This window comes from Vulpes vulpes, chromosome 12, assembly GCF_048418805.1.
Source record: "Vulpes vulpes isolate BD-2025 chromosome 12, VulVul3, whole genome shotgun sequence".
Classification (NCBI taxonomy): domain Eukaryota; kingdom Metazoa; phylum Chordata; class Mammalia; order Carnivora; family Canidae; genus Vulpes; species Vulpes vulpes.
The window spans coordinates 182,700,419-182,714,834 of record NC_132791.1 but is presented as its reverse complement, the minus strand read 5'-3'; the positions used below and the strand labels follow the sequence as shown (position 1 = coordinate 182,714,834).

The 14,416-nt window shown below is 38.1% G+C and overlaps 1 protein-coding gene across 2 annotated transcripts in view; it reads left to right on the top strand.

The window, feature by feature from the left end:
* NFATC3 (nuclear factor of activated T cells 3) overlaps positions 1–14,416 on the top strand; it is a 137,720-nt gene that overhangs the window by 86,486 nt on the left and 36,818 nt on the right. For both annotated transcript variants that reach the window (XM_026011549.2, XM_026011550.2), the window contains exons 7-8: positions 5,181–5,236; positions 6,413–6,539. In XM_026011549.2, coding sequence (XP_025867334.1) covers positions 5,181–5,236; positions 6,413–6,539 — 183 coding nt within the window. The remainder of the gene's footprint in view (positions 1–5,180; positions 5,237–6,412; positions 6,540–14,416) is intronic.

The window sequence follows — 14,416 nt, the reverse complement described above, 5'->3', positions numbered from 1 at the left end:
TTAAATTCAGTGAATTAACATGTAATGTATTATTGATTTCAAAGGTAGAGCTCAGTGATTCATCAGTCTTATTTAACACCCAGTGCTCATTACATCACATGTTCTCAATGCCCATCACCCAGGTACTCCATCTGCCCTCCCGTCTCCCCTCCAATGAGCCTCAGTTTGTTTCCTATGATTAAAAGTCTCTTATGTTTTGTTTCCCTCTCTCACTTTCTTTGTCTTGTTTTATTTTTTCCTCTCTTCCTCTGTTTTAAAATTGTGAAATACCTTTTTATAAGAAGAAGATACCAGATATTTATATCTGTTACTCAGTTTAAGAAGTAGGACATTTATCTCTGAAGTTCCTCTTGAAACCCCTTTCCAGATGGATCCTATTCCTAAATCAGTTCATGCATTTCTTTATATAAAGTTTTATGTGTTTTCTCTGGTTTTGGACATATTATAACATTGCATGTATTCTCCTGAAAATTGCTTTTTTCAGAGGTCAACAGTAATGTCTTAAGCTTGATCCATGTATGGCACCCCTGGGTGGCTCAGCTGTTGAGCATCTGCCTTTGGCTCAGGGTGTGATCCTGGAGTCCTGGGATCGAGTCCCACATCGGGCTCCCTGCATGGAGCCTGCTTCTGCCTCTGCCTATGTCTCTGCCTCTCTCTCTATCTCTCATGAATAAGTAAAATCTTAAAAAAAAAAAAAAAAAAAAAAGATCCATGTAACAAAAGATCTTTCATTTTTACTTCTATGTAGTTTCACTGTATAAACATGTCACAGTTTATTAACTGTTTTCTCACTGGATATTTGGGCTGTGTCCAGTTTTTGGCACTACCAAACAATAACAGTGCTGCTATAGTTCTTATCACCTGGTGGACATAGATAAGAATGTTGTAATTCTTAAATTTTGTTAATTTGGTAGATGTAAAATGGTATCTTGGACTTTGGATTTGAATTTGCCTGATATTTATTGAGGATATTACAGGTCATTCACATATCCTTTTTTGTGTAGTATCTTCATGTTTTTGCCCTTTTTTTTTTTTCCATTGTGTCAGTTTTCGTTTCCTTATTGCCTTACAGGATTCTTTCTGTGTTCTGGATATCAAAGTGGTTTGGGGAAGTGCCTCATTTTTTTCCTGTTCCCCAAGTGTGTGTCGTATAATTTCACCTTCCTTTGAACATGTAGCTGAGTTCATTTCTGAAACCTTCTGGGCAGAGGTTTTGTGGGACTCTTAATTTCTGCTATAATCCTATTTATGGGTACAGGGACCATTTAAGTTTATTTCTTCTTGAGGTAATTTTCTTGATTTATGTTTTTCCAGGTAAAAAGAAAAACCCTCAGTCTGTTTCTCCTTCAGTCTCACAATGTTAACAGTTCATGTCAACAGTTTTTGACAGTTCAAAACACTTTTTACACCACAGGTGTGAGTTTCCCATATATCCACCAACTCGTTGACATGAACTGGGTATTATTAATTAAATTCAGTTCTGACAGTAACTGGAGTTAGCGTAGACCCCACATGTTAAAGGCTCAGTCCCATAATACTGCCCCCCACTTCAAAGGCTAATTGAAAGTAGGAGGTGCCTAGGAGTCCACAACTTCTGCCTGACTTGGCTACAAATCAGAAGTTCCCATGACCCCTATCTTGGATTTGATCATTTGATAGAGCAGAACTCAGAGAAACACTTAACTTATGTTTACAGTTGATAATATAACAACGGATATCATAAAGGATACAGATGAACATCCAAGTGGAAGAGATACATGGAGTAAGGTATATATAATGAGGGGTGTGGAGCTTCTATGTCCTCTGTGGACTTGCCCCTGTCCCAGCTCCTTTGATGTGTTTGGTGACCCAAAAGCTACCCAAACCCTTCAGTATTTGGAATTTTTATGGAGGCTTCACCACACAGGCTTGATTGATTATTCCATTTCCAGCCCCTCACCCCTGTCTGGGGAATGGAAGTGGGACTGAAAATTTCAAGCTTCTAATCACGGCTTGGTCTTTTTGGTGACCAGCCTCTATCCACGAGCCACCAGGAGTCCCTTCCTTAGAATAAGAGATAGTCCTATCACCCAGGAAATTCTAAGGGTTTTAAGACTTCTGTGTCAGAAACTGGAGTCAGAGATCAAATACAAGAACAAAAGTACTCCTTGTGAGCTTCTTACCACTTTTTTAGGAGTTTTATGCCAGGAACCAGAGGTAGAGACCAATATATATTTTCCCTATTATTTCACAGTAGGATTTTATTTATTTCACCCAAGTTTTCAAATTTGTTGACATTAATCTAATTATAATATCGTGTTTCTGCATCTGGAATTCTATCCCTTTTAAAAAAATGTATTCCTGCTTTTATTTATTTGTACATCTCTGGTGTTTTAGTCAGTATTCCCAGAGTACTTTGGCTTTATTGATCTTTTCAGTTGTGTATTTGTTTCCTGTTTCCCTTGTTTCTGTATTTTTTTCCCCTTTTTTGGAGCTTAATATGTTTTTCTTTTTTTTAAGATTTTATTCATGAGAGACAGAGAGAGAGAGGGAGAGGGAGAGAGAGGCAGAGACACAGGTAAAGGGAGAAGCAGGCTCCACACAGGGAGCCCGATGTGGGACTTGATCCTGGGTCTCCAGGATCAGGCGCTGGGCCGAAGGCGGTACTAAACTGATGAGCCACCCGGGCTGCCCATGTTTCTTTTTCTTAATATCAGTGGTAATCTCATTCATTTTTCATCCTTTCATCTTTGTAAACTTAAGTACTTAAGGCTATACATTACCTTCATTGCCTGTCTTTTGTGATTTCAGTACCTCTTTTTCCACTGAGTATTTTTCTTGGAGCAGGGAGCCTGATGCGAGACTCAATCCCAGGACCCTAGGATCACGCCCTGAGCCAAAGGCAGACGCTCAACAACTGAGCCACTCAGGCATCCCTGTTTCACAGTTTATTAATTCATCAATTATTTGTGAAACAACTGTTAAATGACAGACACTTATCTAGGCATTGGGAATATAATGGTGAATACAGTCTTCAAGTTGCTTACTTTGATGGTCTACATTCTAGTGGAGAAGCAGACAATAAACATATAAACAAATCAGTGAACAAAATAATTCCATATAAAAGTACTATGAAGTAAGAGTAACATGATAGTAACTGAATATTGAACTATTTATATCAGCTGGTCAAGGAACGTCCTCAGCAGTCATATTATAAGCAAAACAAAAAATATAGGGAAGACTTAGTATCTCAAAGCTATCCCTTTCTATTATAAAAATTCATTTGCGCCTGAATATAATAAATATGTATGTATGTATGGCAGTTTGATTATAGAATTCATTTAACCCAGAGCTTTATTTTTGAGACGTTTGATTTAAATGGAATCATGTTAAATGGTAGCAGTTATTGTTTCAGATGAGACTGCAACTGCGAATATTTAAAGCCCATTCTGAAAGCACGATCAGTAATCCCAGTTTAGGCCCCTTAACATGGCATTTAGATCACAGTCTATTGCCTTTCTTTCCAGCCTCATTTCTTACTGCTCCCTGCCCACCAACACAGCTGCTTATGGTTCCCTGTATCGTGTAATTTCTTTTCATCTTGGTTTTGCTCGTGCTGTCTCTTCTGCCTAGACCACCCTTCCCCCGCCACATCACTTAAATTCTCCCTTATTTTTAAGCCTCAGTTCAAGAACCCAGGAAAGCTTCTTGTCTCATACCCTCACACTAAGACTAGGGTAAGGACTCTTGACTTCTGTTCTCTTGGCACCTCCAGAGTTCACCTTTTTTAGTTATTGTAACCGCCACATTTTATTATAATGAACTGTTTATATTTGCCTTCATCCACAGACTGAAGGCAAGAGTATCCTATCTTCATTATCTCAGTAACCCAAAGTGCCTGGCACGTCAGGAATCAGCAAATGATTCTTGAACTGAGCTGTATTTCTGTGTAGGCATAGCATTTGAATGTAGTATCTCTTTTGCGCGAGGATAACCATTATCTAGTTATTTATTGGACTGGAAAATGATAGTCACAAGTCAGAAGATGTTTGATTGAGTCTTTTTTGATATCTTCACAGACCAGATGAAGTCATGCTAGCTGTGAAGATACATGTATGGGTTAGTCAATGGGTGAATACCTGTGACTTACAAAAAGAATGCCTTAGAATACTCAGATCAGATTGGAATGAGAGCTTTAGCAGTTGGGGTTCTCCCCAGATGAACAGTTCACTTAGGGTGAAGAGACAGATCATGTGCTGGCCAGATCTTTGACACAAATCTGGAAAGCCTAGCAAACATATTCAAAGACATCAGTGTCTAAAAAGATCTTAGCAAGCCAGGCAATCCAAGTCTACTAGGGAGAAATTAACCTAATAAGGGTTGAGGGGAAAACACATAAGTGCAGCGTAGGAGTTTGAACTTGGCAGTAGGAAATGTAATGGATTTAGGGAAATTTGCTGACTATACACTGAGTGTAGGTCAGTATGGTGCACTCACCATTCAGATGCAGCATCTTGACATAAGATGGCAGGAGCCTTCATCACTGTCTACCATCTCTTCATTTCCCACCTGAGTTGTTCAATTCTGGGCTTGGTACATTTGGAAAGACATGGTCACACTGGAGGATTGTTCAAAGAGTGGGCCGGAAGGCTAAAATACTGTGTAGGAGTTAGATGCAGAACTGAGGATACTAGCCAATAGAAGAGGAGACACATGTAAGCATAGCTGTTTTTAAACATCTGGACTACTGTCCTGGAGAGAACCACTCAAGATGTTTTGGATTGGGGGGCTGCAAGGAGTAGTTCTTAAACCAGTGATGGGATACTATAAGGAGGCAGATTTTATCTATCATGAAGAGCTTTCCAGCAGCAATCACTGTCCAAAGATAAAATGGGTTACTTGGTGAGGAAATGAGTTTCCTTTTACCTAAGGTAGACAAATGGAAGTTGACTGCCACTTGGTGAAGGTGCTCTCAGAAGGTTTTCAGACATCACTTAATAGAATAAACTGTGGGGTCTGCTAACTCAGGCAGCCCAAGATATTTCTCCCCATTTTTTCTCATGGGTACTTATTTACATAATGGAGGTCAGTGAGAAAAAGATTCCCTTTGCCAATAAGCTTGTGATACTAAATACATTAGATTTTGTTTATATATTTTCTGACTTAAATTATTTTTAACTGTAAATTGTTTCTTTCAATAGATGGACGACCTCAGTGGGAAGTAGAAGGGAAAATAATCAGGGAAAAATGTCAAGGGGTAAGAAATTTACCTATTTTTTTAGAAATATTTAAGACGCTTAATGAGAAAATTGGATAATGCTACCTGTTGTTATAGATGAAGAGTCTTTTATCTATTGAGTGAAAGAAAAGTAAATTCAAACTTTAAGAAGTTTGCACATGAGATAGGTACTTTCCTGGCACTAAATTTAAAGTTTAGGATAGATAAGCAATTGGTGTCTTTCCCTTTTATTAGAAGGTTCTTACTGAAGTTATTATTTACATATTTCTCTGAATTCAGTGATGAAATAAGATAAATTCAATAAAGAACATTTAATGGGCAAAAATAAGGGGGAGAACAAACCCTCATGAGTTTGTGTATTTAGCATGATATTTGCATCTTTTCAGCATTAAGCCTTCCAGGATTCAACACTAAATGGTGCGGTCCCTTCATCCTGGTTGGAATGGAGATAGAATCTTCTGTGGGGTAGAGAATAACACTTTGCACAGTGCTCTCTCAAATATCTGGAGATATTAGATTAAGAATTGCAGGGACGCCTAGGTGGCTCAGTGGTTGAGCACCTGCCTTTCCCATATCGGGCTCCCTGCATGGAGCCTGCTTCTCCCTCTGCCTCTGTCTCTGCCTCTCTCTGTGTCTCATGAATAAATAAAATCTTTTTAAAAAATTATTAAGGATTAGAATTGGTTTAGGACTAACAATTTTTCATTCTGCTTGTGTAAAATTATTTCTTATGTGGGAACAGATTATATATAATGCCAGTTTAGAACACTTTGAATATGAAATTTAAGATAAGAAGTCTAAACTATAATACAACTCAGGAAATAGGAAAACTGATAGAAAACCAGAATAGACTTCCACTTAAGATCAATAGTAACATGTAATATTCAGTAGTACAGAGTATCTCACCACAAAGTATATATATGACTGTTTTTATTTCTGCTACAACTAGAAACCCAATTGGATGACAAAAAGGCAATTTCTCCTTACTGGTTTACTTTAAAGACTTTATCTCTGTTGAGATTAGAATTTTATAGAGTAAATCTCCAGATGACTTACATGACCAATTGATGTGCATAATGATCTATGATGGTAGATTTGGAATAGTTAAGACTCATGAGTTGTGCTGAGTTTAGCAGGTGCGTGTTTCATTTGTAGTTCTGAGTGTAACACAGTCTTGCTTTCTATGCTCCTTAGGCTCACATTGTCCTTGAAGTTCCTCCATATCATAACCCAGCAGTTACAGCTGCAGTGCAGGTGCACTTTTATCTTTGCAATGGCAAAAGGAAGAAAAGCCAGTCTCAACGTTTTACTTACACACCAGGTATGGAAAGTTGTGATGATTTACTATAGAGGTTGTTTTCATAATGAATAGAAACATAATGAATTCAGTGAAACCTGTATGGGAATATTTAGGGTGGAGTGCTTATAACCAGTAAAAATCCCAACATATGCCCAATCTCTCAAGTTTGTGTTGACTTTAAATATTAGATGTGATATTAGTTGTTATTTTGTAGTTATTTATTACAAGGAAATTAAAAGATTGAATGTAGATTTTAAGTCTATTTTTCAGTAGCTGCCAGAAATCACCAGTAATACAATTAAGAGCAGGTGTTTGTGAATATATGTGAACTCTGTTTATGTCCTTAGCACTGCAAGAAGGCAATGTGTTCATCTCAGCCATTTCCAACCATATGAAAAATCTCCCATGAGGTTTTCATTTGGCAAGTAGTGACTGTAGCATACTAAGGGCTGTGGGGGATATAAAATTGTTACTAGAGCTTCTGGTTTTATGGATGTACCCTAACAAAGGAGGCTTCCAGGGCAGCCCCGGTGGCGCAGCAGTTTAGTGCCGCCTACAGCCCAGGGCATGATCCTGGAGACCCTGGATCGAGTCCCACATCAGGCTCTCTGCATGGAGCCTGCTTCTCCCTCTGCCTGTGTCTCTGCCTCTCTCTCTCTCTCTCTCTGCATCTCTATGAATAAATAAATAAAATCTTTAAAAAAAAAAAAAAAAAAAGGAGGCTTCCATACTGCTTTCTGCAGTAGTTCAAATGCTGTAAATTTCCAGGTCTTGGCTGTGACACATAAATATTATATGCAGTAATCATGCTGATGTTTACATACTTGGAGAACAAATCTTTATAGAGGCCTTCTCTGTATTAAGCACTGTATTAATCACCAGAGCATAAGATAATAAAAATATTCACAGTGAACTTTATTCTCCAAAACTTAATTCTTGCAAAAAGTTTTATTTTTAATTTTTTTAGGATTTTTTTAATAGATTTTATTTATTTATTTTACAGAGAGAGAAAGCACAAGCAGGAGAAGAGGGAGAAGCAGGCTTCCCACTGAGCAGGGAGACCAATGTAGGGCTTGATCCCAGAGCTCAGGATCATGACCTGAGCTGAAGGCACAAACTGAGCCACCAAGGTGCCTCAAAACTTTTACTTTTTTTTTTTTTTTTAAAGATTTATTTATTTATTTCGGAGAGAGAGACACTCTCAAGCAGACTCCCCATTGAGCTCAGAGCTTGATGCAGAGCTTGATCCCACAACCCTGAGATCATGACTTGACCCAAAATCAGGAGTCGAATGCCCAACCGACTAAGGTACCCAGGCACCCCTTCTTACAAAAACTTTTAAATGGTTTATAATAAATGAAAAAATAAACACTTAAATTTGAGAAGGTACTGGTTATTAATGGTCATTCATTTGTCATTCATATTCTTTGAAGCCTGACTGGATTTCACTTTTTGCCTCTAAAGGCCATTTATATTCCCGAATCTGAAAATTAATATTATTTTTATGTTAATACATTACTTGGTAATAAAATATTTCAGACCATTTTCAAATAGAAAGATTTTGGTTAGCCATTTCAATATTAATTCAGTTAAGTATTTGAGGATGCCTACCAAGTGGGCAAAACCTATCTCAGTTCTTTCGTCATGGAAGTTTATCTAGTGGAATAAACAGAAGCTAATGAAATCATTAAATAAATTAATTACTAACAAATTTGTAATTAGAAACAAGGTGAGAACAACAGAGGAACCCTTGTGTAGGCTAATTGGTTGAGAAAAGGCTTTTATGTGAAAGTATATTATTTCTTTTTTTTTTTTTTAAGATTTATTTATTTATTTATGATAGAGAGAGAGAGAGAGAGGCAGAGACACAGGCAGAGGGAGAAGCAGGCTCCATGCCGGGAGCCCGATGTGGTACTTGATCCCGGGACTCCAGGATCGCGCCCTGGGCCAGAGGCAGGCGCTAAACCACTGAGCCACCCAGGGATCCCCTTTTTTTTTATATTCTTTCTTTCTTTTTTTTTTTTTTTTTAAAACTTTGTGTGAAAGTAATACTGGAGTTGATAACTTGAAAATAATAGTTTATGAACGTATATATGTATCCATAGTGCCTATATATGTGTGTGTACGTACATACATACATACGGTACAATTGTAAGCCCTTTCTGTATATATTCTTTTAATCCTCATAATAGACCTATAAGGTAGGTTATTATCTTGTTTTATAGATGAAGAAACGGAGTAGCTAAGTAATATGCCCAGGGTCTCACAGCATTTCAATCTGAGAGCCAAACATCATGCATAGGCAATCTGGTTCCAGAGTCTAGGCTCCTGTTATGCTAGACTACATCTTAGGTTTGTTCATTTATTTAGCAAACATGTAGAACATTTAGTGTGTTCTAGGTGGTATTCTCATCAATTTATACATAATAACTAATTTATCTTCTCATAGTGCTATAAGATAGATAATATTGCCATCCCTATTTTGCAAACAAGTGAATCAATGTCACACAGCTAATAAGTGACAGAAATAAGAGAACTTATTTCTGGCAGTCTGGCTATAGAGTCTATATTGTTAATAACTGTCTTAGAGAAAGTGAGGGAGAACATTCCAGATAAAGGCAGCAGCATATGCAAAGGTCTTGTGGTTGTTTGGATAATGGATTATTAAAAGAATCTTGTCAACTAAGTGTCCAACTCTTGATTTTGGGTCAGGTCATGATCTCAGGGTCATAGGATCAAGCCCTTCCTTGGGCTCTGTACTCATGGTGGAATCTGCTTATCCCTCTTGCTCTGCTCCTCCTCTGACTCTCTCACTGTCTCTCAAATAAATAAAATCTTGGGGGGAAAAAAGAAAAAGAAGGGCACATTGATGGCTCAGTCAGTTAAGTGTCTGACTCTTGGATTTTGGCTCAAGTCATGATCTCAGGATTTTGAGATCAAGCCTTGTGTTGGGGTCTGTGCTGGGCATGGACTCTGCTTAAGATCCTCTCTCTCCCCTTCTCCCCCTTGCTCCTCTCTATCTTCTCTTAAAAAAAAAAAAAAGAGTTGTAAGAAATGAGCTTTAACAGAGAAGTGGCGTGATCAAATTTGTATTTTTCTTAAGAAAAATAAGAAAATTTTTATTTGAGAGAGAAAGAGCACAAGTGAGGTGGAGGATCAGAGGGAAAGGGAAGCAGACTCCTTACTGAGCAGGGAGCCTGATGTGGGGCTGGATCCCAAGATCCTAGGATCATGACCTTGCTGAAGGTAGGTGCTTCATCGACTGAACCATCCAGGCACCCATCAAATTTGTATCTCAAAAACCATTTTCAGGGGCTCCTAGGTGACTCAATCAAGCATGTGGCTCTTGATTTGGGGTCGTGAGTTCTGTCCCCACATTGGGCATGGAGCCTGCTTTTAAAAAAATAATTTTCCCTACAATATATGAATGTATCAAATTAACATATTGTACACATTAAATTTTAGAGTTATATGTCAAATATATTCAATTAAAAGAAAGTTTAAAAACCATTTCTCCCCTATTTCTTCTGTCTTATAAGGTTTCAATGACCAGTTCAGTCTTTTCTCAAATTACTATCTGTGGAGAGTAAGATTTATATGGCAGAGACTCAAGAAGGTTAAAAAGGTGGTTCACAACATTAATGATAATAAAATTGAATGGGCTTTAGTTGGGAGAAGGAACAGGAGTGAAGGTATGGATGAACAACACGATGGATGTATATTAGGCAGGTTTGTACATTTAGTAGTGGAGAGTTTAGGGAGTTTTCCATATGATAGGATCAACTTTTTTCTTTAAAGAATAGCATGCAGGGACACCTGGGTGGCTCAACAGTTGAGCAACTGCTTTGGCTCGGGGCATGATCCTGGGATACGGGTTTGAGTCCCACATATGGCTCCCTGCAGGGAGCCTACTTCTCCCTCTGCCTCTGCCTCTATGTCTGTCTCTGTGTTTCTCATGAATAAATAAGTCTTAAAAACATAGAGAATAGCATGCAGTCTTCTGTCTGAGCAGAGGGGAAGTGTGGGTGCTTTGGCAGTTTGAATAATGTGGACAAGTTTGAAATAGTTGAAAGGCGAGAATAGGGATGCCTGCAGTTGAATGTCTGCCTTCCGCCCAGGGCGTGGTCCCGGAGTTCCCGGATTGAGTCCCACATCAGGTTCCTGGCATGGAGCCTGCTTCTCCTTCTACCTGTGTCTCTGCCTCTCTCTCTGTGTGTCTCTCATGATTAATAAATAAAATCTTTAAAAAAGAAAGAAAGAAGGGGAGAGTAAGTTACCACGGAAACATAATAGGATTCTGAGCATGACCAAAGGGCACCTTTGATGTTGATACTCATGAATTTATCAATATTAATTTGCTGTATAACTTTCTTAAGCAGCATTAAGATTCTTTAGGGTAGATAATAGGATAGTAGGGTTCCTTTAGGGTGATACTTACTAAAAACATACAGTCTAAGAACATTATCAAATGCTATGAAGATGTGAGAGTGTAGAATCTAACCTTAATAAGAAGAGAGAGGGCTTCTGGGATTGTTTAAAAATAAAAAAGCAATAGAAGAGGATCAGCAGATGAGAGGTTTTCATTGTTACCATCATAGCAGTAGTAATTGAACAGGCAAACAGAAAGGAGAGAATATAATGCCTTTACATTAGCAGCTCATGAGTTGGGCAGACAATATAAAGGCAGAACCCCAGAGGGCATCATATAGGAGAATGGAAATCAGTGAGGCCCCAGAGTGCAGAAAAAATACTGCATTCAACTACCGTCATCACTGGCCTTATGATTGACAATACAAATCAGGTGGGATACACAGAATAATAGATTCAAGAAGTATTTGGGGGCACCTGGATGGCTCAGTCAGTTAGGCATCTGCCTTAGGCTCAGATCATGATCCTGGGATCCTGGGTTCCCCATGTTGGGCTCCTTGCTCATTGGGTATCCTGCTTCTTACTCTTCTTCTGCCCCCTGCTCACTATCTCTAATAAATAAATGAAATCTTAAAAAAAAAAAAGAAGAAGTCTTTGGGTAGTCCTTATTTTGGTTGATTACTATCTTTTTTTTCTGTAGTATTTGGCTTTTTTTGTTTTGTTCTAAATTTTAAATAAAAATTTTTTTAAAAAAATAAAATAAAATAAAATTTTTATAAAAGTGAATACGTTACTATGAATTTATTTTTTAAAAAAGATAAGTTGAGGGCAGCCTGAGTGGCTCAGCGGTTTAGCGCTGCCTTCAGCCCAGGGCGCGTGATCCTGGAGACCCAGGATTGAGTCCCACATTGGGCTTCCTGTATGAAGCCTGCTTCTCCCTCTGCCTGTGTCTCTGCCCCTCTCTCTCTCTTTCTGTGTGTGTCAAATAACTAAATAAACAAACAAACAAACAAGTTGAGGGATGCCTGGGTGTCTGCCTTAGGCTCAGGGCATGGTCCCGTGGTCCCAGGATGGAGTTTCACATTGGGCTCCCTCCAGGGAGCCCGCTTCTCCCTCTCCTGTGTCTCTGCCTCTCTCTGTGTCTCTCATGAATAAGTATCTTTAAAAAAAAAAAGTTGAGGGGTGCCTCAGTTGGTTAGGTGTCCAACTCTTGGTTTCAACTAAGGTCATGATCTCAAGGTTCTGGGATTAGGACCTGCATTGGTTCTGCGCTCAGTGCAGAGTCTGCTTGTCCCTATCCTTCTGCACCTCCTCAGCTCATGTGCTTGCTCTCTCTCTCTCTCAAATAAATAAATAAAGTCTTTGGAGGACAAAAAAAGAGAGGAAAAGAAACAACTTGAAAAAATATTTTCAAGTACCCTAATTGTCCTCTGCTCTGAAACTCTCATTCTATCCTTCTAGATCCTTTTGTGATCCATTTATAATGTAACATTTTAAAATAAAAATAAGACCACAATATATATAGTATACTAGTTTTGTAACCTTAACATTTTTATTTTTTACTCATGAGCAGATAGAGTTTTACAGAATTTAAGTAGCTTCTTGTATTCTAGTGTGTGATACTTATATTAGAGTTTTGTTTGTCTGATTAATTTGTATGAATTATTTATATTAAAGAGTTTCGCCTTTTATTTGTTGCAACAATTCTTTTTTAAATTTTAGTTATAAAAATCTTAGATATTCAGGGGCGTCTGGGTGGCTCAGTTAGGTTAAGTGTCTGCTAAGTTGCTTGTTTTTTATTAAGGGTTTGATAATTTCTTACCTTTTTGACAACCCTCCAGCAATAGGAATCTGATCAATATCAATATCCAATCAAAGAATAATCAGTTGCAAATGGCTGTTTTGAGTTTTTTATTTGTTTTAATTTTTATTATTGAAGTATAGTTGATATACAATGCTATGTTAGCTTCAGGTGTAATAACTTTTTTTAAATTAGAAATTATATTTAGCCTTCTTTGTCCCATAGTTAGTTTACTTTATAAATTGAAGAACATTCCCAGTATATGTGTATGATTCACAAATTACCTAATCAGGAGCCCTTCCCAGTGGTGTTGCCTGAATTTCTACTCAGCCTCTAGCTTCAAAACTTCTGATGTGGGGGCGCCTGGGTGGCTTGGTGGTTGAGTGTTTGCCTTTGGAAGCTCAGGCCATGATGCCAGAGTCCTGGGATGGAGTCCCACATCAGGCTCCACGGGAAACCTGATGTCTCTGTCTCTGCCTATGTCTCTACCTCTCTCTGTGTATCTCTCATGAATAAATAAAATCTTTACTTAAAAAACAAAAACAAAAACAAAAACTTGTGATGTGGGAACCCTTTCTTCCATCCCAGTATACCTGAAGCTTATGAGGGAATATACCTCCCTTTGAAGCCTAGCAGTAGTTATTTGTACTGGAGGTACCATCTGAGCTCTGGTTTTGGAATAGTGGGGCTTTGGGGGACAACATTAGAATCAAACTTTCATGTATAATATATTATCTATGGGAAAGTATATTCTATGCTCTAAGTAGTTGACTGGACAGGCTTTTGGATTGTGGTTTTCCAGTCTCCCATTGAGAGAGAGGGCCTGCCTTACAGTCAGGAGATCAGGTCTCAGTTCTGCCACAGAATGTACCCACTTATTAATCTCTATACAAGGAGGATATAAGTCTAAAAAGGCAATGGTTTTCAAGTTATTTAAATTGTTTTACTCTTCAGATAAAGTCTTAGGCAAAAAGCCAATATATAAAAAAGGTGAAATCTAGTTTGGGTATTCTGGTTATACTGGAAGAGGAATCCAGAGAGCTTCTATTCTATGGATGCTACTCTTCCATATCCATTACTTGAAGAAGAGAAGAGAGGTTTCTTACAATTTGAAAACCAGTAGACCAGTAGATTTTTCCCCCCTGGATCCCTTTATCCATAACATTCTAAACTTGAGAATGACCATATTTAACACAAAAGGTAGAGTTAATCTATTTCTAAATCTAAAATTAGGTAATCTAATATTCAACTCATTCTAGATATTATAAGGTCTCTTTAACTGTATCTCCCTCTAAGTAAAAACAAACAATCATAGACCAGCAAAGAGGGCTTCTTAGTTTTGGTCAGGTTGGATTCTTAATCCCTATAGACCAAAAAATGATAGTTGATTTGGCAAAGTGGAAATATGCTCAATTTAGCAAAGCAGAACTCTCAATCTGAGTGCACATAAAAAACAGGGATTGGATCATGCAAAAAAGGTGGATATGCTGTAGTTCTCAGTCCCTCTGTCTCCTTTTTAGATAACCAGCCACTATGTAACCAGGGGCCTCACCTCCTCCATTCAGGACTAATTAAGAGATGAGAGGCTTTCTTAATATTCTCCCTCCTTTACATGAAAATGTCATTCTGGGTATGGCATTTACTGTGCCTTGGGACCAGAGTAGAAGCTAAAGTAGAAGAAGGAAATAGAATCCAGTAGTAGTACAGGTAGAAAGTTCTAATTGTGCCA